The 25,596-nt window shown below is 37.5% G+C and overlaps 1 protein-coding gene across 7 annotated transcripts in view; it reads left to right on the plus strand.

Moving 5' to 3' along the window:
- The window catches only part of PIP5K1B (phosphatidylinositol-4-phosphate 5-kinase type 1 beta), a 124,550-nt gene that overhangs the window by 11,696 nt on the left and 87,258 nt on the right, over positions 1-25,596 (plus strand). For 4 of the 7 annotated variants that reach the window (XM_074931646.1, XM_074931645.1, XM_074931652.1 and 1 more), the window contains exons 3-4: positions 24,243-24,324; positions 24,951-25,019. In XM_074931646.1, the coding sequence (XP_074787747.1) occupies positions 24,951-25,019 (69 nt within the window). In that variant the 5' untranslated portion in view covers positions 24,243-24,324. Of the gene's footprint in view, positions 1-24,240; positions 24,325-24,937; positions 25,020-25,596 lie in introns of those variants that run through there. The other 3 variants (XM_074931649.1, XM_074931648.1, XM_074931651.1) reach the window with 3 other exon arrangements.

Below are 25,596 nucleotides of genomic sequence, written 5' to 3' on the forward strand. Positions count from 1 at the left end.
ACAAATGCAAATTTTGTAGAGCACAGCTGATGCAACTTTGCATTTTATTGAAGAATTAAAGCTAGCTGGTATGTGGAACTGAGTAGTTCAGCAAGCTGGAGCTGATTGTAACCTCAGTTCTGGTAGTGTTTATTTGTTGTATAAGGCACTGAAGGTGAAAGCATTTCCTAAAGTTCAGTATATAAGGCCTGGACTAAATAAGTTTTTACTTATTAAAAATTTGCACTTTTTGGCAAGTTCAACTCAATACTCTACAACAAACTGTCACTTAAAGCCTGGGATATAAAGCAAAAATCAGGGCTCACCCCATGAGAGCTGTCGAATCCCTGCAGTTTCTTCTGGCAGAAGTGAGGGATGCAAAGATTCAGCCGTTTATGTGAGAGACTCTTAAGCACTAGGCAAAAAAGTTGTTAAGAGTTGTACCTTTAAGGGCTAACCGAAAAAAAAGTAATACAGTGTACTGAGTATGGGAAGGGGTAACATCTTCTGATGAGGGCTGCTGTCCATGTTGTGTGTTTCCTGTGGTTTGTCACTGTATCGCAGTAGAGCAGTGCACTCTGCCTGTTACCTGTCTGTATGCGTGGTGAGCAAATGCAGGCTGTGAACCCCTTGTGATGCACAGGGTTTCTAAGAAGCTCGAGCAGCATGTGGAATTAGATTTGACACTGTGAAGCACCTATGTTTAATGGACATTGACAATGTGTTTCATATCATATATTCTGTTAGATGACTTTTTATTTGTGTCTGTAAAGTATTGGAATATATTCTGCTCTACCATACATGTTCTCTTGACCCATGACATTGTATGCATGTAACTGAGAATGAGACCTGGCATTCACTGAATAATTAGCAAAGCCAGCATGGTGTTGGGAAGTTACAAGGTCATTCTTGATGCTCCCATCTGTTCATTTACATTATCTTCAAGAGAATAGGGCACTCTGCAGTGAAAGCAAACATTTCAGTGAACTAAACCCTCAGACAGTGAACTAGCATTTCAGGTGTGTGCAATGGCTAATAAATGTAGAGAGAGGAAAATAATACTATTTGTTCTAGTTTTAACTTGCAGCTGATAGCAGATTAATAGAGGTGGGTGGCAACAGTAACAGAAGCCATTTGTAAGTGATATTACTTGACCTAGGTAGCCTGGAAATGGTATGTGTAGGATTATTTTGTCTCCAGTATGTTGCATTCTGCTGAGTTAGCACCAGAGATGGTTAATAAGGTCATATTTAAAAATCTGCGTACAAGAGCAAAATGTATCCCCAGCTATCTTTGTTTCACTGCGAAGGAAAATTCCTATTCCTGCTCAGCCAGGCTTGGATTGATTTAGACGTGGTCCATGACACGTGGTTGGCACTGCAGCTACTGTACCTGCTATTGACAAGGAATTTTTTCTTTCTGTGTAGAAATACAGCTTAAGAATGCCATTAATTTACAGCAAGTTTGGCTAAACAAGGGCTTAAGCAAATGCAACGTGAAGTAATTTGTCTGTTTAACTGCTTATAATAAAGACACAGTGATTTGAGACGCATGAGTCGCTCAGATCTGATACTGTGTTGCAGTACCACACAATAAAATGATAAATGATTTTGAATACACTATCCATCCTATTTAAGAAGTTGTGGCATCTGGTGAAGTTCCGGCTGACTGGAAAAGGGGAAACACAACCTCCATTTTTAAAAAAGGAAAAAAAGAAAACCCAGGGAATTATGGGCCAGTCAGTTTCACCTCTGTGCTGAGCAAGACACATGGAGCAGATCCTTGTCGAAACTATGCTAGGGCACGTGGAAAAAAAAAGGTGATTGGTGACAGCCAGTGTGGCTTTGCTAAGGGCAAATAGTGCCTGACAAGTTTGGTGGCCTTCTATGATGGGGTTAATGTTGGTGGATAAGGGAAGAGCAACTGATGTAATCTACCTGGACTTGTGCAAAGCATTTGACACTGTCTCACATGACATCCTGGTCTCTAAATTGGTGAGACATGGATTTGATGGATGAACCAGAAAGCCGACTGTATGCTGGGCTGCATCAAGAGAAGGTTGATGGAGGTGATTCTCCCCCTCTACTCCGCTCTTGTGAGACCCCACCTGGTGTACTGTGTCCCACTGTGGGACCCCCAGCATAAGAAGGACATGGACCTGCTCAAACAGGGACTCTTTATCAGGGAGTATAGTGATAGGACGAGGGGTAATGGCTTTAAACTGAAAGATGGTAGATTTAGATTAGATGTAAGGAAGAAATTATTTCCTGTGAGGGTGGTGAGGCACTGGCACAGGTTGCCCAGAGAAGCTGTGGCTGCCCCCTCCCTGGCAGTGTTCAAGGCCAGGTTGGATGGGGCTTTGAGCAACCTGGTCTGGTGGAAAGTGCCCCTGCCCATGGCAGGGGGGTTGCAGCTAGGTGGTCTTTAAAGTCATTTCCAACCCAAACCATTATATGAAAAGTTACAGCCTTTCACCATCAGCTATAGAGTTGGAGTGGTGGCCTGTTATTCTCCAATTCATAGTTCATATTATGTAATGATTTTAATATATAGTCATATTTGTTTTGATATTCTTTGTATTTCAGATATTGTAAGAATATATCTTCTGATATGAATGTATGTTCAGTAGTAGTAAAAAAAGATAGTTTCCTAACATTTGAGATACTACTTCCCAATAAAAAATCTTTTTAGTGTAAAAGTGTTATATGGGAACAAATTACTTTTCCATTTCACTGTTGTGATATTATGTCCTGTTGAGGATATTTTGCAATTTGTCACTGCATGTTAACAACAAATTATTTGTATTTTATAACCCTTTATCTGTGTGTATATATATGTACAGTATACATATATATAACATCTTCATAATATAGCAAAATTCTATATGTAATGTAGAATATACGCAGTACATATATGTATATAAATTGTATATGCATGTATGAAAACATTCTCCAGCTTACTTCTGAAGCGCCTTTCTGGACGCAAGTAGTGTTTACACTTTGTGTATATCCTTTCACCCTGATATGCCTACCTGTGGCTTAAATGCATTCTTTTACAGATAGAAAAAGCATATGCTCTTTACCCATGTTTTTGAAAGTCTGCTCTAAATAGCAGTATTCTTACATTCAAGCTTGTTTCTAGTAAAATGGAAGTGACAACAGTAATTTTATGAAAACGTATGGTGTATTTTTTTCTGTCTTGAATTACATTATAGAGGGGGGAAAAGGCCTGCTAAGGAGGTAATTTCAAGCACATTTCCTTTGAAAATGTAGGAGTGATTAAGAAGGATTTTTTTCCCCCTGGTCCCTGTAAGAACTTGAACACATCTTTCATGATTTCAGTTTTGATTGTAGAAACTTCATAGTTTGCTTAGGCTATAGGTGTCTGCATGTCATCCACATGGATGACTGTCTCTTGCTACTTGTCACGCTGCTAGAAGGAAGTCTAGAAGGTGTTTTATAAGGTGCATAGGGCCTCAAAATTTTAACTGAAGAGGGCTTCTTGTAAGCAAGTTAGAATTCTTACATACTTCTTGTGCAACTTAGATACTGGAATTGAAAAATACTATTTCAAGTCACATTGTTGAAGAGCTCTGCTGTGCAGGCATGAAACTGGTAAGAATTCTCAGGTGTTTTTAGCTGTCAAGTGAAGTGGGCAAAGCTGTACCACAGGTGCTTGCAAACACTGATGTTTAAGGTTTTTGTTGCTTGGCCAGAAGTGTTTATTAGCAGAAAAAATAATTAAGACAAAGTGTTTCCTAGGTCTCTTGCTAGCTAAGTGTGAGAAAGTGTAGCATACCCCTTTATAACATTTGGAAAGGTGCCACATTATGCTTCCTGCTACCTTTAGTCAGTGGGCAGGAGAACAGCTAGCAATGGAAACCCATAGCAACTTGTTTCCTGCTGATGTGTGGTGAAAATTTGTTTTTCACAACAGAAGGGAAAGCTACAGCCTGTCAGGTAGTACAGTCTGGTCTCCTTTTCGGATGTTGAAAATTTACAAGGCATTTATGTCCTGCATCAAATCCAGCTTGCTTTACAATCTGTGACTTTTTTTGAAGTGCTACACTTCTAGTTCATTAATTGAATGGATGTTTGGGGTGGGTGGGTGTGGGGGTGTTTACAGGGTCTTCTTGCCCCTCCCTATCCTTCTGTCAATGAAGTTGAACAGGTGATATCTTGCCTGATGTTCTGCTGGCTGGTCTGCAGTTCTATTTGGAGAAGACTTACAGTTTATCCTTGGCATCTACCTGTGAAGTTAGACAGTGTAGCAGTTAAATGAAAAACTGAAGCAGACTTTAAGGATGGGGAGAACCGTGACCTGGAATAACAAACTGGTCTGTTTTCAGTAAAGCCTGCTTTGATCTCACATGTCTTCAACCCTTCCCCTCCTCTTTCAATCCCCAGTGCAGGCAGACTGGAAATACTTACCTGGTAATAACATGTAGGATTCTGGCAGTGAGCAATGACCAACAAAATCAGGAAAGGATTCTTGTTCCGTTATGGTGTTTCATGTTTCAGGAAGCATATTCAGCTCCTGAAATCATTGAAATAAATGCAGTTAAAGCCTCAAAATACATTATTTTCATACAGGATTGTAAGAAACTGAGCTGCTTTTGACAGTTTAAATATGCCTTCTATGTGCTTATTGCTGGCCTCTCTTGTAAAAAGTGATACAGTTTAGTCTTGTCTGGACTTAGAGCATATTGCTAATACAGCCTCCAGGACCTTGTATTTTTTTCAGCTGTTCAAAACAGTATTTCTTAACGCAAGGGCTTTGTTTTGAGTTTGTGCTACAAGCAGTTTCCAAAACTACTGTTTCAATGAAAAATAATGTTAAAATTTTTTTTCATGTGAGGTCGCTCCAGCTTTCTTTCTCGAAGGTGTTTCCTTAAATACCATTCATCAGAGATTAAGTGCCTGTTGTAGTGTTGTGTACAGTTGGTAACTCATGTAAATCATTTGACAATAAAGAGTTTTATCAGTGGAACTTTGTAGAGAAGAGAGTGTCAGGCTGAGGATGGTGGATGAAAAGAGCTTCCATTTTCTAGTATGTTGATGGACCACATTTTTTTTCTGTGGCTCTTCTGCACTGTAGCAGGATCAATCCACAAGTTCCCTGCCTGCTTTTTGCCTAGCAAGGTGGTCTTCTGGAGTGATGGACCTGCCTCTCCAGTCTTGTGTTTTTCTTCATATTTTCCTTAGTTTCTTAAGATTTGCATGACATACTTGTTTGGGATGACATTTACAGACATCTCTGTAGCCTGACTCCTCTGTTAGATGTAAAATAGATTAGGCTTTCACTATTTATGGTCTAAACTGGGGAAGAAGAGGGGGACTCTATATATGAGAATAAATGCTAGTTTTATTTAGATTACATAAATATATAGTAAAAGTAACTTTTACAAAGAATGAGGTCTGAATTTTGGCAGCCTAGAAGATACCGAATTGATATTACTTTATTGTGTTTTTAATAACTAATGAAACAAAATGGAGATGTGCATTTACCAACAAAGTGATATATTATGGAGTGAAAAATAACAGAAGCCTGTGGAAGGTTCTCAAGTTCAGACTTGACATCTTTTTTTTTTTTTTTCAATGGGCATCTTGATGAAATGTAAATATTCTACTGTTGTTCTAGGCAGCCTATAATTAGCTACTACATGGTACTGTAACGGTGCTTTTTTTTTTTTGTAAAGGAAACTCAAGAACTACTTTTTCTCTTATGTTTAGGCCTGATTCTCCCAGAACACCTCTGTTAGTGTCCCTCTCCTCTTACCCCTTTCTGTGAATGTAAATATTTTTTTGGTGCCATAAACTTGCTGTAACCAGCCCTTCTTCTGGATTGGAACAAAATTTTCAGATGAATGTTTTCATTACAGCTCATTTCAAGTTCTAAATTAATCTTAATGTATCTAAATCTGAAGGAATCTTGGAATCACCCTTTTAAGGGTGACTGACCCGTTCCTGATCATAGGCAGTTACTTTGATGTAAGTGTGTTCAAATAAAATCAGATTGAATATACATGTTTAGCAAAGTGTGTTCTGAAGTACAACCTAAGTGGCTTGATCTCTCTGGAGAGTACAGGGACATAGCAGCATGTCCTAAAATTTTAGTTGCTGATGATTATGCCCCATCAAATAGATGTTAGAAACAAGGAAAACAATTGAACAGTGAAGCAGTCTTCAACTACCTGTCTCACTTTTGATTGATTTCAAGTTCATGACTATTACAAAGTCCCATTGAAATGGAAAAGCAGATAAATTGTACCTTGTATATGTTTCAAGATTTTTCCACTAATCAAAAAGTAATGTATTAACATGCATTAGATCTTTTGTGGACCATTAGCGCTTGATATAAATAGACAAGTAAAACTTCTCTGCAGCATTTATTTCAGACTCTATAACTTGAAAGGTAGTATGCTACCCTCTTCATTGCTGCTCTTGTTTATGGCATGATAAGTGTATCATAAGAATTGTTGAAGCAGAAATGGATATCTGAAAAATCAGAACAAAAAGGGAAAACTGTAAGGCAGTTGTTCTCAAACATACCAATAGAGTTTACAAATACACATACAATAGGGGGAAAAAAAGGTTTCTGATACGATTTTTGAAGACATTCCATATTAAAATGTTTGCAAGAGTCTGAGGGACTGAAATGACAATTTTGCTGAAGTCCCACTGCAGAACAGGGTGATTAAATCAGCTGCCCTCCATGAATTCAGTGATTTTGGGTTATTCAGAATGCACTCTAATTTTGGCAGTCCAGTTTCGTCCAAAGCAAAGTCAAAACAGGCAACAGCAACAATAATGACACTTAGAAAATACAGCTGATCGTTGCAGTAATGTGGCTTGTATAATTTCCGTTTTTTGGAGGTGAGGAATAAGGAAAGTGACAGGAATGTTATGATATGACTTTGCAAAGAAAATAAGGATGTCAGAGACTCTGTACTTCCATGATTAGACGTAATGTTTTTTTCCTGTGGGCTCCACGTTCTTGGTTATCTAACTGAAATATAGACTCTTTTCATGTGAGAGATGGACCCATTTCTTATCTGAAGATGCAGTTGGTGATGGTGTTGTATGTGAAAATTTCTCGTTAAAGGGAAGTTTCACCTGTAAGCCTGTCTTTATACTACAACTAATAAAAGCATTCAAGTAGACCTTTTAGACCACTATGGACTGCGTAATTTCAGGAGTGGGTAGTTTCCTTTTCATTGTTTCCTTAGGATTAGTTTTGCTGTTCCTATTCTATGTGGATACTTATGCAGCTATTGCAGTAAAGGAGAGAGTTTTGTTCAGTTTGTGTCATAGGTACTTTTACTTTACTTTTTTTAAACAGGGCCTGGTTCTGCAAGCAGCTAAGCATCGGAGTAATTTTATTAAGGCCATAGTGATGCAGGAAGTAAGGAAGACACATTTCTTCAGAAACAATATTGCTGCTTTTATTTTTGAGCCACCTCTTGTGATATTTAGACTTGTTCCTAATTATTTTATAAAATATACCTCAAGGGAGTGGATGTTGACTGTTCATCATTCAATTAGTCAGTCTTGGCATTATCACTGCATTTTTGCAAATATTACAGGCCCATGGAAATAATGATGCATGTTACCAAGTGCTAGGAGGAAACTATATTAGGAAAAGTGTGCAGTGACAAAGTTAATATGTAAGAATGTAGTGGTGAAGCTTCCTCATACAGGATCACACACACTGCAGCATGTGGTCAAAATGATGTTGATTTAATGAGCTGCAAAGGCAGTTCTTGGACTCATACCTCAAACTTAACATTGATAAAAAGGTGTGTTCTGCAAAAAGCCTACTTGGAGTGTATTTGTGGATGCCTTCATGTGAAAAATATTAACAAATTTAATTTGACACCATGTTGGAAGAAAAATCATGATGTATTTTTTCCCTTATTATCAAATATGTGTTTTCCTGCTAAGAAGTATATAACATCAAACTGCAAAATGGGCAAGGCAGGTGTGTTTCAAGTTATCCTGAGAACATTAGTATAGTTCAGTGGTGAAATTTGGAGATTGTGGTGAAGGCTCTCTGTTACCAAAAAACATACTACAGAAGTAACTTCAGTCATTTGAGCCTTTTCTGATTTATTGTGACTGCACTTCTCGTCCCTGTGAGGCTAATTTTTGCCTCGTAACTGAGGTAGGACAGGAGCTAAAACATGTCTTTTGTTCAGTTTGCAAGAACAGTGTAACAGAACTTTTGCAAAATAAGTACAGGTTCACATCTTCCTCCTTTGACTGCTTCCATTAGCTCAAGGGTTCCTTTTGTAACCATCAAATCATCCCACACACATAATACGCAAGGAAAGACTCTTTTCTGCAAGTGAATATTACTTTCTGCTGCAGAACATTGTGCACCTAGACTTCCAATTCTGTTTGTTTTGCATGGTAAAAAACACCATTGGAGAGTTATCACCCATGTGGATGGTAGTGCAACCTAGGTGCTTGACAAGGTTTTAAAATACGCTTTACCAGCATCTCCTACTAAAGATCACTGTATTTGAAATAACCATGCAGGAGGATGTTTCCCAATATCTGCAGCATGTACTGCAAGAAATAGAAGTGGTGTTTAATATCTTTCGGAATTCTTTAGTATTTAGATTTTATCTGGTTATTAAGCTATAGAACTGAAGTGTTATGTTCTTTTGCTCTGCCTTTCTGGTACTAGAATTATTTATATGATTGCTTTTGTTTTAGCCAAAATTACGCACATGGGTAATAGTTTAGATTAATCCATGTGCAAGTTTTGCTGTACTTGATGCATTCCTGACAGAGATGCATCAAAATATGCAGTATGAAAGGCTGAAAGATGTGTATATATGGTGATTTGTTTGTTTGCTTTTTCCTTAATTTAAAGAAAGGACAGTAGAAAAGGATATAAAGTGGTTGTCTTCAAGCTAGTGATCTTCCACTGCCTACTGAAAGAAGATCAGGAATCTTGATAGTTAGTAGAGGTGAAGAGTTAACAAAGACTCCAGACTTTTCAAGAGGTGTGTAGAACTCGTTTTTTTCTTTGTTTTGGCTGTCTAAAACTGCAACTGTTTTTCATAACAGCACTGTTCCCATCATGGGATTTTTAGTTACACTACATTTTAGAGTTTGGGATCACAATGTTATGCACTGATGTGCACAGTTAAGGGTAATAAAAATCACACTTTACACAGGTATACTAGCTGCAGGTTGGTATCAAGTAGCAGAGGAAAAATGAAAAAAATACGTGCATGTGTGTATATATATATAATTTTTCACTGAATGCGAAGGCTGAATTTCTGTCTGTGGCTTGTGGTCCATCTAATAATAATACATGATAAATAGCTGACAGTGATGAACCCATGGCAGGACAATCTTTTTTTTTTTCACAGTATTTTGATAAAAGCAACTGTGATGTAGCAAGCTGCTCCGGTCTGCTGACCTGTAACAGGCTTCTGCATGAGCCAGTTTTAGTTTGTTTGCACAGGCCCCCCTCCTGTTGGTCCTTTGCAGATACATCCCTTCAAGATTTTCTGTAGCATGGGAGCCAGTTAGCAATGGTTGCCTCTGCAGCTAAGCTCTAATGCACTTCTGGTTTGGCTGGTTAGTTGGTTTTCATCTGTCTCCTTGATCTTGACCATGGATTGATGCTGTTTTGTATAGGTAGTAGTCACCTGTCAACAGGCAAATGTGACAGGACTGAATATCTCAAACTCTTTCTGTGAGATAAATATAATCTGTGCAGGGAACTGACCTTTCTGTGTTGTCACAAAAATACCTGTATCGTCCTGGGAATAAAAATCAAATTTGTTTTCTTTGCTTTCTTCCCTACAATGTAACTTTATTGTCAGCTGTTTGACTTTCAAAATTACGTTTTTTCCCCTTCCCTTGGATATCCTTTTGACTATTCAGAGTTAATGACACTGAATGCTTCTCTGTAACAGACCAAAGCAGAAGGCCTTTCCTATCCATGTATTTCCTATTAATGTGTATTTCCCTTCTACTTTGACTCCCTTGCTCTTCATCCACTATTGCTTCCTATTCCTCCTTTTCTCCCAGTTCAACAGTGCGCAATCTCAAACTGAGTGTCTCCTTTCCTTTCTTTTTCCCTGTTTTTTTCCTTTGTTCCCCAACACAAATTGCTCACTTGTACCTTTTCTGTCTGTCTATGTGTGAAATTCTTCAAAATCGATGTGATGTCTCTAGGAAATTTTCTACTTGCTAATTCTAAAGTTGTAAATAGGACAATGACAGGTTAAGTCATTGGTTTAAAAGCCTTGTCATCTAAAGAAGGAACGCGGAGAAAAGGGAGTGAGTTACTCCAACTTTATCTAAACAAAGCATGTCTGTTTAATGTTAAAAAGACTGATAGGAGGGGATCATCCTACCCCAAGAAGTGCCACAAGATGGATTATTGTCTGAGAAGAAAATTGCAGTAACTGGGGAAGAAATAAAGGCGGCAGGGAGGGAGGAGACTGTGACCACTAACTCACATTAAGACCAAGACGTCCCCCCCGCCATTCTGCGTGCTCAGAAGGATTAAAAGACACTGTAACTTTAAATGGAGACGAGGACATGTTGTTAACCAATGAGGTACAAGTGATAAGAACCTAACCAGTTGTTGAAAATGTGTATTCATGTAATCTGAAGTGTATAAATACATGGAAGTTCTTTTGTGTGGTGTGCTAGCTTTGTGGAATTGCCACCTAGCACCCCACTCTGCGCAAACATGGATTAAATAAGTACCTCTGCTCTGTGTGCGTAATGCTGCATTGCACACCAGGTAAACAATCCCACCTGAGGGGAAGTAGCTTTTCAGCTAGTTTTCTCCCTTCTGTGGGAGACAGAAGGGAGAAACACAGCAAAGGAAATGAGCAGTGTGAAGGCTAGCCCAGACAGGTGGAAGAAAGGGTGCAGCCATGAAGCTATGAAATACCCCGACACCTTCCTCTTCCATCTGCCCACCCTGGTACCTGTCAGCTCTTGAAAGCTGTATTTGGTACGCAGAGTACCCATGCTACCTTTAACTTCGTGTTATGGAAAGAGATCCTTCCAGACCTGTGCAGAGCTCTGGCTGAATTTGGGACCTGCTGGGCCCAGTGATACAAGAGGTTGTTCAGAAACAGATGTGTTTCTGTGCCCAGCACAGGCTAATTGTTTGGTAGAGCAAGCAATCAAGGGTTATTTAATTAGAAAACATCATTATTACTTTCATGTTTGGGAAAAACTCCAAAGTGAAGCATCTTCCAAAAAGCATTGCAGGACCTCTGCTTTACCCCTGTGACAGGAGAGTGGCTTGTCATCATCTCCTGGGTTAAGGCTGTGTGTCTTTGTCTGTCATGGCTTCACTTAATGTCACCCTAGTTACTCCTTCATCCTCCTCAGTGAAAATGCATGCTCAGACCTGTATCTCCAAACCTGTGTTTTGTGCTGAAAGCCATTGGCTTTGAAGGCAAATGTGAATAGTATCCAGTTTTTCTGGCTTTTATGCCAGACCAGTGTTAGTCACTGCTAATTAACAGCAACTTTTTTTAATGTGGTACAGGACCTTCAGTTTGGTCTTGTGAAGCATCTTACAGTGTCTTAGTCTTCCTCTCTGTCACTCTTGCATGTGCATACACCAACTTGTACACACACACAAACACACCAGTCAGAGCAGTTCATAAAGATTTCTAGCTGATCTCATAATCCACTCTACTAATGGCCTTCTTTTACAAGCATTTGGATAATAGGGTGCCCTGCAAGAAAACTATTCACACCACCACCATCACAATTTTTGTGACCTTCTGCTGCACCTGCTCCTCAGTGAAGGGGCCATCTCTCTTTGTCCTGTGGCCATCTTTGCTGCTAGGATCATGAGGCACTGAAGATGGTCTGGCTAGACCTTCTGTTTGTCTATTTTCTTGCCCTTCATTTGGCAGCCCTTAGTAACTAGTGCAGGGCTGCAGTTCAGTACTTTTATAAGTATTGTATTGCAAGCAGAACTGAAGACCAGTCTCTTGCTATAAAGTAAAAGCATAGCTAGCTAGTCCAAAATATTAATGTGTCCTTTTCCTCTTACCTAGCCAGATGCTAGGCTGCTTGTTCCTGGGAACAAGACACAAACCTGAGAGTTTCAGGGGATAGTGTGTGCAACTGCTAACAGCAACTGTTGAAAGGCAGTTTTCTATTTTAAACATTATGTGCCATTCAGCATACTGGTTTATGTCACCTCAGACTAAAAAAATACCAACCCAGTAACCAGTAAAATCATAGCCTGAAAAAGGTACTTTTTATTCAGACATACCGGCTAATTAATGCTGGGTAAGATATATCAGAAAGTGGAGTATCACATCATACACTTTAAATCATAAGAACACTCTCCTTGAGAATATATTGACAGAATTTTTTTTTTTCACTTTAGTTTATGGAAACTCTATAGTGTTTATAGCCAGTGACTGTATTTTATCTTGTTGGAATTTTTTTCTTGTTCTAGTTAATAATTCATAAAGCAGTATCCATTAGGCAAAAAGTGTGATTAATGTGTTTTGTTTTGGTTTTTTTGCTGAGAGCTGTATTTCTACCTTTTGAAAACCATGGTGTGAGCCATTTACTGACTTAGATAATACTGTGTGCCTTTTCTGAGTTGTAATGATGCTTCTAATCCGGTTATAATGATGCATTGAGAGGTGTAGATAGTATTTCAGAGGGTTTCTGTGTGAAGGAAGGACATTCTTACTCAGCCCTCTTAAGAATTCAAAGATGTCTTTCATTTGTGGGAAAACTCACACTCATTTTCCTAGGTAGAGTTAACAGGTTCTGGTCTGTTATCTTTGAAATCCAGTGGTATCAGGCTCTGTATGGTTCTGCTACAGAGTGCTTGCCCACTGCTTACCCTTGTTGCTGGTGGAGAACTGTGTCCTTTTTGTTTCAAGTCCTATTCTTATTGAGTTCACTATCTTATTTTTTTTAATTGAAAAGGCTAATTTATGTGCAGATGTACCCTTTGCTTATAGTGGTATTTTAAGATTTTGAGTTTTTCTGTAATATTTCCAGCTAGTTTATTTTTTAAAAAAAGGTAGCCAGAGAACTTCCTGGGGAGGAAGACTGTGGTGGTACTTAAATATTGTTTATGAACTAGCATTTTTTTATACAGAAATGATCATATTGGTGCAATTAATGTGGAGTATAAACCATATCTAAAAAGTAATGGGAATATTTGGGAACTGACAAAAATATATAGTAATGACTTCATTTTACTTTCTTGTGGCTAAAAATATTCGGGGATAGGTTTATCAGTTTGATTTGGCGAGTGAAAGACTTGGAAAAGAGTTTGCTTATATCATTTGGCTGTAAATAACTGTTTGAAAGTGTTTATTTGAAAAGCTTTGTATCACCATTTAAAAGTTCTGTGGCTAGGTTTCCATACCTTAAAACAGCTGTACTTATTTCTTCCCAAGATAAACCTCATGTTCCTTAATGTCAGTAGGATAGGTATGTATGCTGATACAGTTTTGTTTCTTAAAGTGCACTACAAGTATATTCATAATTTCAAATGAGTGCCACGTTCAGCATCCTCTCAGGCTGCTGTCAGGCAAAATAGTAGTTGGTTGCTCATTTTGGTCTGTCCATTTAAGACTGACTTGCAGAACAAAAGTATAAGGGGCAGTAGCAACCTTTGCATTTAAGCAGCCACATGTTCAGTGAATGAAGTAACTTTTAAAAAATACTAGCAGTTGTTTTGAGGCACTTAGTGGTGCAGTTCTACTCTGGTGGCTGTAAAATGGCTGTCTCTGATGACAACTAGACAGCAACTGTGACAAATAGCAGCTATTTCCTTACATGCTGAGCAATTCTTTCATTAATTGGTTTCAGAATTCCATTTTATTGTATTACTCTTGCTTTTTGAACTACTCTTGTCTGATGCTGCTTCTGAAATTATTTTTTTCTCCCTTGAAGCTTTCTCTGTACTTTAAAAAGAAACACATAAGAAGGTTCATTTAAACCAGCTTTTATGCTTTTAGGGCATTTCATAAAATGGGATAATGATGTTCCTTTGTATAGCTTTGCAAGTGATGTGGGAAAGGTGTCTGAGGAACTTCTGCTCTATCGGAAAGCTCTTAAGCTGATCAAAGGAATTTTGGTAATGTAGGAATTGTTCTGTGCTGAGAATGGTACAAGGGAGTTTTTTAAAGATAATTTTCAAGACTAAAGTGAACTTTCTGTTAAATTCTAACTAAAATTAAGTTGGAGAGGTCCAAGGAAAACTTCTACTAATTGCAGTTTTACTTTCCTGCAGGAAAATAGTAGTTTTTTTTTAAATTAGTCATAATAGATTTTATTACTCAGTACAGTAATTTAAAGTGTTGCTCATCTGAATTTAGACAACTTCCAAATTTGGTGCTTACATCAGTCTTCTATATACATTTTTGAGTGACTTTATTTTTATACAAGCTAGACACCTGAAAAACAAGTTACTACTTAAATACACGTTTGCGAACCTCACCTTACCTGTGTATTACTGTAGATATTTTCTCCCAAGCTAATCTTGAGTTTACTTCCGGTGTTGTTGCCCAGACGATTGGGCACTGCTACTAACACTTCTTTCCATCTGTCTCGCTTCCTGGTTTTGTCATAAGTGGACTTGCAACTCTGAGATTATGTGAAAATATGTGAACGATTGAAACACCTGAGACAGTTGATCTCTCATTCAACATGGGCCAAAGGTCTGACATCACCTTCCTCATCCTCTTCTAGGCTTCTTCATTATGATTAATATTCTGTGGTAGGTTACTTTTTTGTTAGTTTAATTGTCTAGATGAGTTCTCCTCGGAGCTGAGGAACGCTGGCACCATAATAAGGATGCTAGCAAATGTATTCTTTCAAGGCAGGACCATAGCAGCACCAGCTTGGATCAACTGAAAGTGTTGCATATAGACAGCCTGGGTAGTACACAGTGATACTGTGGAAACTAGGAGGAATCATGGCAGGCTATCCAGACCTTTCCCTTCCTTCAAGCCAGTACCAACTACGTTTAAAACAGTTGTCTAATATATAAAAAAATCTCTAATACTACCTATCACATCCTCCAGGTAGTCTGTTACACTCTTCAACTATCTTTTTGCAGATGTATGTAAGGGCCCTCAAATGGAGACAAAGATAGTAATTTAAAGCTTGAATTTCTTACATAACCTGGCTGCCGAAAAGCTTGACTTAGCTAGCATTCAGTAAAAGGTGTATGTAGACAATTTATACTTGCAGAACACAGGGTAAGAAAGCATAGATAACTTGGAAGATAATCCACTCCAGAGTTGAGCTCAGTGTTTACACATCATATCCTACTGCAAGCTTTGTTGTGACTGATTACATGCTAATATGCTAATAGGCTGAATAATTCCCAGTGGTGTTGGGCTTACAAGTTGCGTGTGCAGAACTGATGAGCAAATTATGCTATCTGTTTAAGTGCATGTGAATGATTTTAACCCCAGCTTTTGGGTCTTGCCCACTCAACAATCTTTTTTGGAATGTTCTTCTAAGCAAATATTTCTATTATCTTTCTTCATTATGTGCTTCTGTTGTAAGTTATGTTTGCATAGCAATTTGAGTTGGTGAAGAAAAACATGGTATGACTGACCTGTTGTTGAGGTGGAAAAAGCTAGATCAGTGGAGAAAAGATAAAGGTCTCAAACTGGAGCATTACAGTGTTGTGAAGTTCTTGTTTCGTATACATTTCTCATCATAGTAATTTGTTCAAAAGCTTTTCTGCTTTTGAATCTTGTGTGTTCACTCTGTGTTTTTTATACTTAGCCTTATCCATTTGACCTATTTTCCATTTTTTTTGTATGATTCATTCTGAGTTTCAGATCACTAAAGTTGTTGGTTTGACCAGATTCTTCTTTCATATATATTCCCCACCCAGCAAGGTGGGATTGTTTGCACCTCTGTTTCTGTCGTTCCTTTAGAAAATGAGTAACACTTCTACCTCCTTTCCATCCTTGTATGAGACTTTATTTTCTTTGGATTTTATCTACCAATTACACGGGTGAGGCAGCTTTGTCTCATTTTCCATCCAAAAATCATGACCACTGTGTTATGTGTCCATTCAGTGTTGCACGTGCTGTCAAAGGCAAATGTAGAATAATTTTTCCCTCTGATTGTGCTTCCTGCTTTCTTAGTCAGCCATTTGTCCCAACATGCTGCAGTATTTTGTTAGACAGCATGCATTATGTGGTGGTATCTCAAAGTGCAGTGTGTGGTATGTGTTAGTAACATTAGGACCATTGCCATATTGAAGTTGCCAAAGTAAAGGAGCAAAGCTCTGATTCTGGACTCGGCAATGTCTTCTACCTGTGTCCTTCACTGTGATACCACCATAACTTCTTTTTCCTTCTATTCCATATAGTTGTATATAGTGTGCAGATGTTTCTTTCTCTCACTTGTTTCAACAAAAAGCCCATCTTGACAATTTTTACTCATTTGTAACTCCAGTTGGCATTATAGATAGTCTTCCAAGTTGGCACATGAAATCTCAGTTATGAAAACAGTAGCAGTTGGGAAGTCTTCTCTGCTGTGTACAAATACACCTTTCTACCTTGTACTTTCAGTCTGTTACAAAATAATGAGAAATTAATGAGGTCATTTCACTTTGTAAAAGGAGGGCCTGTTAGCAGTTTCTGCAAAATACACAACGTGATGTCTGTTATGTCTGGGATTAAATATTTGTTCTTTGTCATTGCTGGTGTGGGATCAGTGATGTGGAAAAGTCTCAGTTCTTAATACATGAACACCATCTACTAGGCAGTAGAAAGTTTGCTCTGCTTTCACAGTTGGTGTTTGGAAAGGTAAGAGATCCTTCAGTGCTTCTGGGAAGAGCAGAAGACAAAGCAGTTGACAGTACAGGTTAAATAGGCTAATAAGCAGTAGAGGAGTAAGATAGATAGATGTAAGTAAGATAGATTTAGGACTCTCAGAATGAAACTCTGAATTTAGTTAATTCATGGAGGGGGGGGGAAAACCAAACCGCCTCTTTCCTAGAGGGCTTTCAAGTTATCTTGAAATACAGAAGTTACAAATAAAAAAGGATGTGTTGGAGGAGCACAGTATACTGTGTTTCCAAGGACTTCTGGACTTTGATCCCTTTAATAAATTTGCATTTTATTTCCATTGTTGTAAACAAGTTTCCATCTGAAAAATCATAGAAGATTATTTTCGAAACAAAATGTGATTTGTTACAGAAAATAAAATTTGTAGCTATAGCCTCTGCTATTGTTGTGGCTGTTTCTGTGACGATATTACAGCTGGAGGGTAGTCTGTTTCACCTCAGATAAAAGGTTAATGCATTAGGAGTACCGCCTTAAGTGGAAGAGGGCAGGACTCTTCTAAGTTGTCAGATCTCCCAGGTAATCAAACTGTATTCTGAATATCTGTAAACTTTGATGGAGGTGGTATTTGCTGCAGTTCTACCTTTTTATTTATTTTCCTTTTCTAGCAGGTAAAGGATGAGTATAGGTGATCTGACACATAAAATCAAAGCATTACATTATAAACACATATAGTTTATAATATAAATAACACTGATAAATTACATTTCAAATTCAGCCTGCAAATAAAAAAATGGGTACTCCTATTACCACTTTTTAAAAAAAATTTCAAATACTATGCTGTATTCCTGGAAACGGGATACTCTAGAAATGAAACAGTTTCACAATCTTAGCATTGTATTTGGGTTAGTTACTGAGAGCCCAAAAGATATGTCAGAGCACTGAAACTAATGTGCATTATTATGCTAGGTAAATAAAGGTGGTGTGAACAGCTGAGATGATTTTGCCTAGGTTACCAGTCTGAACAGCAGTTTTGTGATGCTTTTTGCTGACTCCTTTCTCTCTAGCCTTTGAGCTGTTCTGACATTATCATGAAGACAATGAAGAGGAGGAAGAGTTTTTTTTCCATTTTACTTAAGATGTGTATTTCATCACTTGTACTACTTGTAACCTCCACCTCCTTGTTATTTTTGAGGCAAAATAAAAAAACCCCCTCAGTTATAGACTAATCAGGGCTTGAAAGTGGTCAACTTGAGCAGGGTTTTTGTAGGAACGTTTTTTGTTTTTTTTTTCCTGGACATAACAGGCTATACAATTTCTGCTCCACTTTTTTTAGCTTGGTGCAGCTGATAATTAATGCTAGGATGACAATTTTGGAGTTATCAAGACCAGCCTCTTCCAGTTTTCACTAATGCAATAACAGTACTATCACAAGTTTCACGGAAAAGGTTTGACTTTCAAACACCCTTAAAACCTCCATAACTGGTTGTGACAGTGGGAACTTGCCAAGGTAACAGACCTAACCATTGTTTATTACTTAGCTCTTTTCCCCCTCTTCTTTGCAATTCAGACATTCATACTTTTCTTCTGCCAGATAGGCAGAAAAGATAGATTTTTTTATTTTTAAAAAAAAAATGTTTAGCAGGATAAATCAGTGGTTTCTATGATGCAGTAAAAAGCTTGCTCTGCTTTCACAGCTGGTGTCTGGAAAGGTGTAAGAGATCGTAGAATGCTTCTGGGAAGAGTGGAAGTCACAGCAGTTGACAGTAGAGGTTAAATAAGCTAACAGGTATTACAGGAATCAGATATATTAAAGACTCTCAGACTGAAGTTCTGACTTTGAAAGCTCATGGAGGAAAAAAGAGTTTTTCATATCTGAGGCTTTCTCAGAACATCTAATGATTGTCCAGTGCATTGCAATATGAAAACATTGACTTCATTCTCAGGTTATATTGGTTTAAAAATATAGAAAGTTTTTATTCCTTGTATGTTTCAGGTATGGGGACATACAGGTATGTTTGATCTTAGATGGCTACATGAATTGTGCTATAAAGAAGTGAGTCCATTCCACAGACTAGTTGCTGGGATGTTATTAAAAAAAAAAAGGAAAAAAGTGAAGAGGAGGAGTAAAAAGGAAAAATAAATAGCCAAACTCTGTATGTATTTTCTTACAGTTGAGTTGCCACATACATTACCTCAATTTTTACTTGAGGGTTATGTAGCTGTCTGGACACTCATATATAAAGAATGTTCATAGACATTAAAAGACATAAGGTTTTTGTATTGCTTTTTTTCTTACTCTGTGCACTACACCAAATTATCTTTCCTTTCAGCTGTTTACATCTGCTTAGTGGCATACGGCCTAGCAATGCTTGCAGGTTCTTAAACACAACTCTGCATTGTCTGGGCACCTCAGAATGAAGGAAATTAAATTATTAAAATTATAGTCAGCAGTGTTTTGAAGAAAACTCTTAAGAAGTTAAAATGTAATAAAAACAATATAGGTCACACTTTTTACCTGATGTAAACAATTCAGCTACCTCCTGAGTATTCTGAAACTAGTGCAACACAAAAAACCTCTGAGGTTCCTTCCTCAGTTCCAGTTCCCAGGGACACCCAGAAGCATGCTGATATTTTTAACTTGATTTCCTATGGAAGCAAGATGTATATATGTATGCAAATTGTATGTGTGTGAGAGGAGGTTTTGTGGGTCCTAAGCCCCTTTGCACATAATCTTACAAATAATCCTACTGTTCAAATTCTACTGGAGGAGGACAGGGGAAGCTATTGTCATTTTTGGTTGACCTAATTTTGTCAACTAAATTTGACAGTGGTCTGGAGTACCAGCTAGTTAATGGAAGAATAGACGAGATGATACCTAATTGGGAAAACTGGTGCTGATTTTATTTTATTAGGTGGCAGAGAATCCAGACAGGACAGAGACTTTATAAATGCATCATCTGCAAGAGAAGTTTGTTCAGCTCCTAAGAAAGTGTGAGCTCCAGTCTTGATCATCCCAAGGAATTAGGATAGTTAGCTTTATCAGTGCCTTTTGATCTTGGAGCTACTCCCATACCTCCCAAGAATACTGTGAATGGTTTTGGAGAACTCAGCAGGGGGTGGAGATTACAAGAGGACAGAAAAGTACTTAGAGACTAGTTTTTCATTAACGAATATGTGTTGATAGATTTCTTCTGTTGTGGAGCATTTTGATTTGCATGTTTTTCCCTTTCCAGCATCACTGCATAATGAAGATTTACACTTTCACACTGGAGCTGAAATCTGGCAGTGTATGACTCCGTTTCCCCATGGTTTAGTGGAAGCATGTTGCTGTATAGATCTGCATGTCCTTTTAGTGAATTGAGGAACTGCCTTGTTCAGCTAGTTTCACAACTATCACAAAGAAAAGTATGACTGGGCAAATCTTACCAGTAGAAGTGAGTTTTTCAGAAAATGAAATGGCTGTGATTTTCATAGTTGTTTTAAAAGATGCTGCTTTAAAGTTGCAACAGGAGTGACAAGGACTACCAAGGAATTTAACTTAAGTGACATTAAAGACACTCTTTAAGTGAATACACTATGAATGCTGTTTATAGAATTAGAAATGCCTGGGAACATCTTCATGTTGTGCTGACAAACTGCCATTGTTAAGAATGCAATCTTGTGTTGAAAACTTCCAGTTACTTAAGACCAATAAAATGATTATTCTGATCCTCTCCATTTTTTGTCTGGTGCTGACTGAATATCCTTGGTACAAATTTAATATGAGATTATATGTGCTTTTCTGAGGAGTCAGCTTGCCCATTCTGGACATTTTGTGTCTTCCTGGAGGAAAAGAACTGTTTAAGGGTTAGAAAGTGGCTATCTCTGATAACTAGGTTATCTGAAATGAGTGGAAGTATGAGAACCAAATTTCTGGATTAATTTCAGAATTGTGTATTCTATCCCAATTCATTCTCTCATTTAAAAAAAAAAATAATCCTGAAGATCCCGTTGTGTGTTTCAGACTCTTAAAGATTAAAAATGTGCACCAGTCTATTTTCTTTGTATATTATTGGTTTTAAATAGTCATGATTGCTTCTTGTATTCTTTAACTTCTAGTATTCTCTCTGTGCCCACTGGAAAATTTTAAGTGTAATTTCATTTTGCTTTTTGTTTGTTTTCTAGTCCTTATATTTAAAATAAGATTATGCCAGTTGAAAAGATAGCAATACATTTTCTTTCAAATGAGGTTTCTCTTTCTGAATGTACTAGCCATTTTGGAAGCCTGCCAGCAGTACACCTGGAGAGATGTCTGTCACAAAAGCTAGGAAGAAAAAAAAGTAAATTTTAACTATCAGCCAGGACAAGGCAACAGCTATAGTAAGAAGCTACGTGGCTTCTATTTGGATTGTAATTCCTAAATAGCATGTTTCGTCAGTGCTTTTAAAAAAAGATTTATTTAAGAAAATGATATAAAGATGCTAAGAAATGCATTCTTCAAACAAATATTTTTTTTCTGGATAATGAGAAGAAGGTGGAACTAATTTTTGATTGGATAAATTAATGCATAAGGTCTGTATAACAGGATTTGTCATGGATGTTGGTTTTCATTCAAGTTGGTGGGAATTCTAAAGTTCACTTGAAATTGAGCTGAAAGGCCATTGAAGTGTTAGTTCCTGTGAGCTGGATCTAAGCAATCAAGGTTGTATAAAAACAGATAGCTTACTTATAGTCTGGCAAAATGAATGTCTTATGCTGTCAATAGAAGGTGAATTTCTGCTGTATAAGGAACTGGTGCGTTGTGGGCAGGGCAGGGCTGATGCAGTGGGCTTCTGGACAGTCAGAGAAAGTAGAAAGGTGCCCCTGTAGCATTTAGAGGAAAATACACTTTTTCCCCAGAATCATGGAAACTGCAGTTTGTGTTCGTTAAGATGCATACAATTCAAGAATTACAGTGTGAGAAACTAAACTGTAAAATACCTTTTTTTCATTTAAAGATTGAACCATATGTTGTGTAGCTGTGATTCTTTGAAGTCTACATTTAGGATAAGGAGATGTTCTGAGCAGAAAGTTGGAATTGCAGGCGGTAAACTTGTGTCTCGGGAACTGAACATGTCATGCTAGTTTTTGCTGCAAATAAGACACATGACCAAAATGCTGACTCTTCAAGAGCATTTGGGAAAAATGCTCTTCAAATTTGTACAGGACCTTGATTCTCTTTTTTTGTCATCAGGCGGGATATGTGGTGTCTAAGAAGCTAAACAGCAGGTCTTTATAGCCCAATCTTTTACTGAATATCTATAGTACTTTCAGACTAAATGTTTTCTTACCCCCTCTTACTTTACTGTGAGCCTGTCCTTTGCCAGATACATGCAGAAATCCAGTGCTTTAGTTACAGCAGTTTGCTGCTGTTGTCATAAATACATAAATAGATGGCTGTAGCTTAGCCTGGAAGTGGGTCCAAGACTGTAAGTTATGATCTGTCTTTGCACTGTTAAATCTCAGCAGAATTGAGACAGTAGCTCTTGCTATGCATGACATGTGAGAAGGTGCCCTGTACCATTTCAGTAGCTGCAGATCAGGGAGAAAATACATGAAGTAATGCTTGCTTTGCAAAAAATTATTATCATGGAATAGGAAACAGTTCTCACAGCAAAGCTCTTGAAAGATGTTGAACACAATCACAATTATCTTAGAACTGTGTGCTGTTTCTCAAAAGATGAGGAACTGAAATAATTCTAGATCCTCTAGGAATGAAATAAACTTGGATAGATAGGAAAAATTTATATGCTTCATAGTGTATGAGTTTTTGTACTTGGGGGTTACTGAACTTAGAATCTTGTCTGTTTTCCTATCCTTGGCAGTATTACAGGGATGTATTTTCACATGAATGGAGTGTTCTTGAATAATTTGTATGACAGTGCTGGGAAGAAATGGTCTTTTCTTTCATGTCTGACGTGAACATTTTCCTCAGCTAACTTCTTACTGAAAAAAAGTTCCCATGTTGCATTCATATTTGGCCTTTGCTGAGTATATATGATTATATTTCAGGAAGTTTTGGGAGTAGTAGAACACTATATCGATAGTCTTGGGGGTGTGTGGAGAACAACAATTTGGGGTTTTTTTGTGGTTTTACCCAGGAATCAGTTGATTAAGCATCTTTCTCCTACTAGTGATTAAAATGACATTTCTCTCCCTACAAAAGCTGTTTAACAGAAGTTCTCTATGTCTGTGTTTGTGTATTGATAGGATTAAAATTATGGATCAGTATTAATTAAAAGTAAATGTGAGAATATAGGTAAGTTAGATAAACCACTCAGTTTTAAAAGGCGTCAAAACTGAGTTGCTGCCTTTAAGTAGGAGTTTGTGTAGGATGGTGCTAGTGCACATCCAAGTAAAGGAATTATTGATTAATATACATTAATTACATGAAGGCTACAGTAAATAATGTAGCTAGATGCAGTAGGAAAACCCTAGTATGTAACATTAGAAGAGTTTTCTAAGGAGGCATTGTTTTATTCTCAGAAAATCCAGCTATTTGTTGTCTTTTTTTTTTTTGGTCTCAAGTGCAACGAATAGTCTGCTTCTCTGAAGAGGAGGAAAATACTCTCTTGAAGCATTTTGTGAAAAGGTTTCTTAGTGGTATAATGTATACTTTTCAGATTATTGGAAAATTAAGTTCAGTGAATGAGGCCTGGGAATAGTTGGGCTTTTTAAAATCAATTTTTAGTTATGTACCAGGTGCTATTTTAACTGATTAAAGACAAATGAGATTTCTTTTGTTGTGGGGTGTTTGAGAAATTAAATTGGAGAATAGCTTTACTGATATGGCTTAAAACAGATGTGGAAGATGGGAGAGAGAACTGGTTCCAAAGAAGTATCAAATAATATCTGATTATGTAATATTTTCTCGTAAGTTTAGTCAAACCATTTTAACTATGAAATAGCTCATGTCAAGACAACTACTTGCAGAGTTTATGCTGATAGTGACTGTCATTATGGAAAACTTCCAAAATCAGTTTATTTGTTATCTGCAACTATTCAGCGTACAGTCCTCCAAACCATCACTCCTGTTGCTTATCTTTTTGGCTTTGGTGGAATTAAAATATGGGCTATCCCAAGTGAGTGGAGATTATAAAGTTTATTTAATTTTTGAAGTCCTCGTGGAAGAGAACATGTAATTACATAATACTCCAGACCATGTATATCTGCTGTTCTACATAAATGTTTTACTGTAGGGTTGTTTGTACCATAGTAGTGAAATATGTAGGGCAAAGGGAAGTTAGACTGCACTGATTCTATCCTGTGTAATACTGCTAGTTTCTGTGTACATTAAGTGACCCAACTTATTTGAAATTACTCTTAAAAAGCATCACTCATAGCTGGATTTTTGCTTGGTCTGAAGAATAGTAGAAAAAGGAAAGCTAAAGCTATTCTGCAAGATATAAATTTGTAATGGCATATTTAAAACATATTTTTCTTTTAATAGGTTCTGGAAAACATTAACAAAACCGATGAATGGCTTGATCTTCACTCTCTGCTCCAGATGACTTGCCCTGTTGTTTTTAAGGGTATGTATACTTCCATTGTGAAGGTATTGGCAAAACCTAAAATGATTTTAAAACATGTCCTTGTAGCTTTTTGTTTTATTCACTTTGGCAGCCACACTTATATTGTCTGACCCAAGTGATCTCTAATTTAGTGGTTTATTCTTGATCTAGCATTGCTTTACAGCCATGATAAAATGCAGTGTCAAGTATCTCCTTGCTCATTTGTGGAGATACAGTGTGTCAATGCAGCCAAAGGCCTTGACCCTCTGTGACATGCTACTGAACATCTGTCTCACAAGCTTCATAGCTTTGCCCATCACTGTACCTTTCAAGATCATTTCATGCAGTCTGCTGAGGAGCAGGATTTCACTCAAGGTCTTCCTGAAGACCTGCATACTGGTGTGGAGAAGAAGAAGTAGAAAGTCATGTAGAATTTGTTATATGCTGGATGTATACCTTGGGCAGTGCTGTTCTCTTAGTCTGCCTGGAAAATTGTTCTAGGAATATCCTACATGTCAGTGATCTTGGTGACTTGCTGTCCTCTCAAAAGTTTAAATATAGCAGAAAATGGATAACATGGGATGTTTTCTGAACATTTACTTTTCTAAAGCAACTACTTTGTTTCTAACTTAAGCTTCTGCTGTTAGATGTCGTTTGTTACTGAAAATGGAGATGTTACTGCTGGAAAGCCAAATGAAGAGAAAACGTATAAAAAGGTAAATAAGACTTAACACCTTTTCACTGCATGTTTTTCCTTTCATATTAGTAATTCAGACCTACCGTGTGTGAAATGTATCTCAGAACTGACTAAATACAAGAATAAGCAAAGCATGCTCCATGGATTTTTTGAAGTACTTCGTTCCTTCTGTGAAATTGCAACACATTTCTACACCCTGCAGAGCTAACCAGTTGAAAACTTGTTCAGTACGGCTTTAAATATACATTATTGCTAAATTGATGGAAATTCTTTGCTGTTAGCATCAGATATACCTCTGGGCATAAACACATCAGAAATTTAGTATGGTAAGTTCCCAAGTGCTTTGAATGCTTATGTGATGTGTCTGGACTACAGACCTACCCTACCACCTCCTCAGTGCTTTGCCAAACAGTAGACTTTTTGTTTGCTTTGTTTTTTAAAAAAAGCAATGTTGTTTAATAGAGACACACTTAATGCAGGAGCATGCATCAACAGTAGCAGCCGTGTAGGGCTATTTAGATGTTGTAACAGCACCTGATACTGGTTTTGGTTTTGTTTTTCTGACACTGATTGTCTGGGACCACCATTATTTAGGT

This window comes from Athene noctua, chromosome Z (genome assembly GCF_965140245.1).
Source record: "Athene noctua chromosome Z, bAthNoc1.hap1.1, whole genome shotgun sequence".
Classification (NCBI taxonomy): Eukaryota; Metazoa; Chordata; class Aves; order Strigiformes; family Strigidae; genus Athene; species Athene noctua.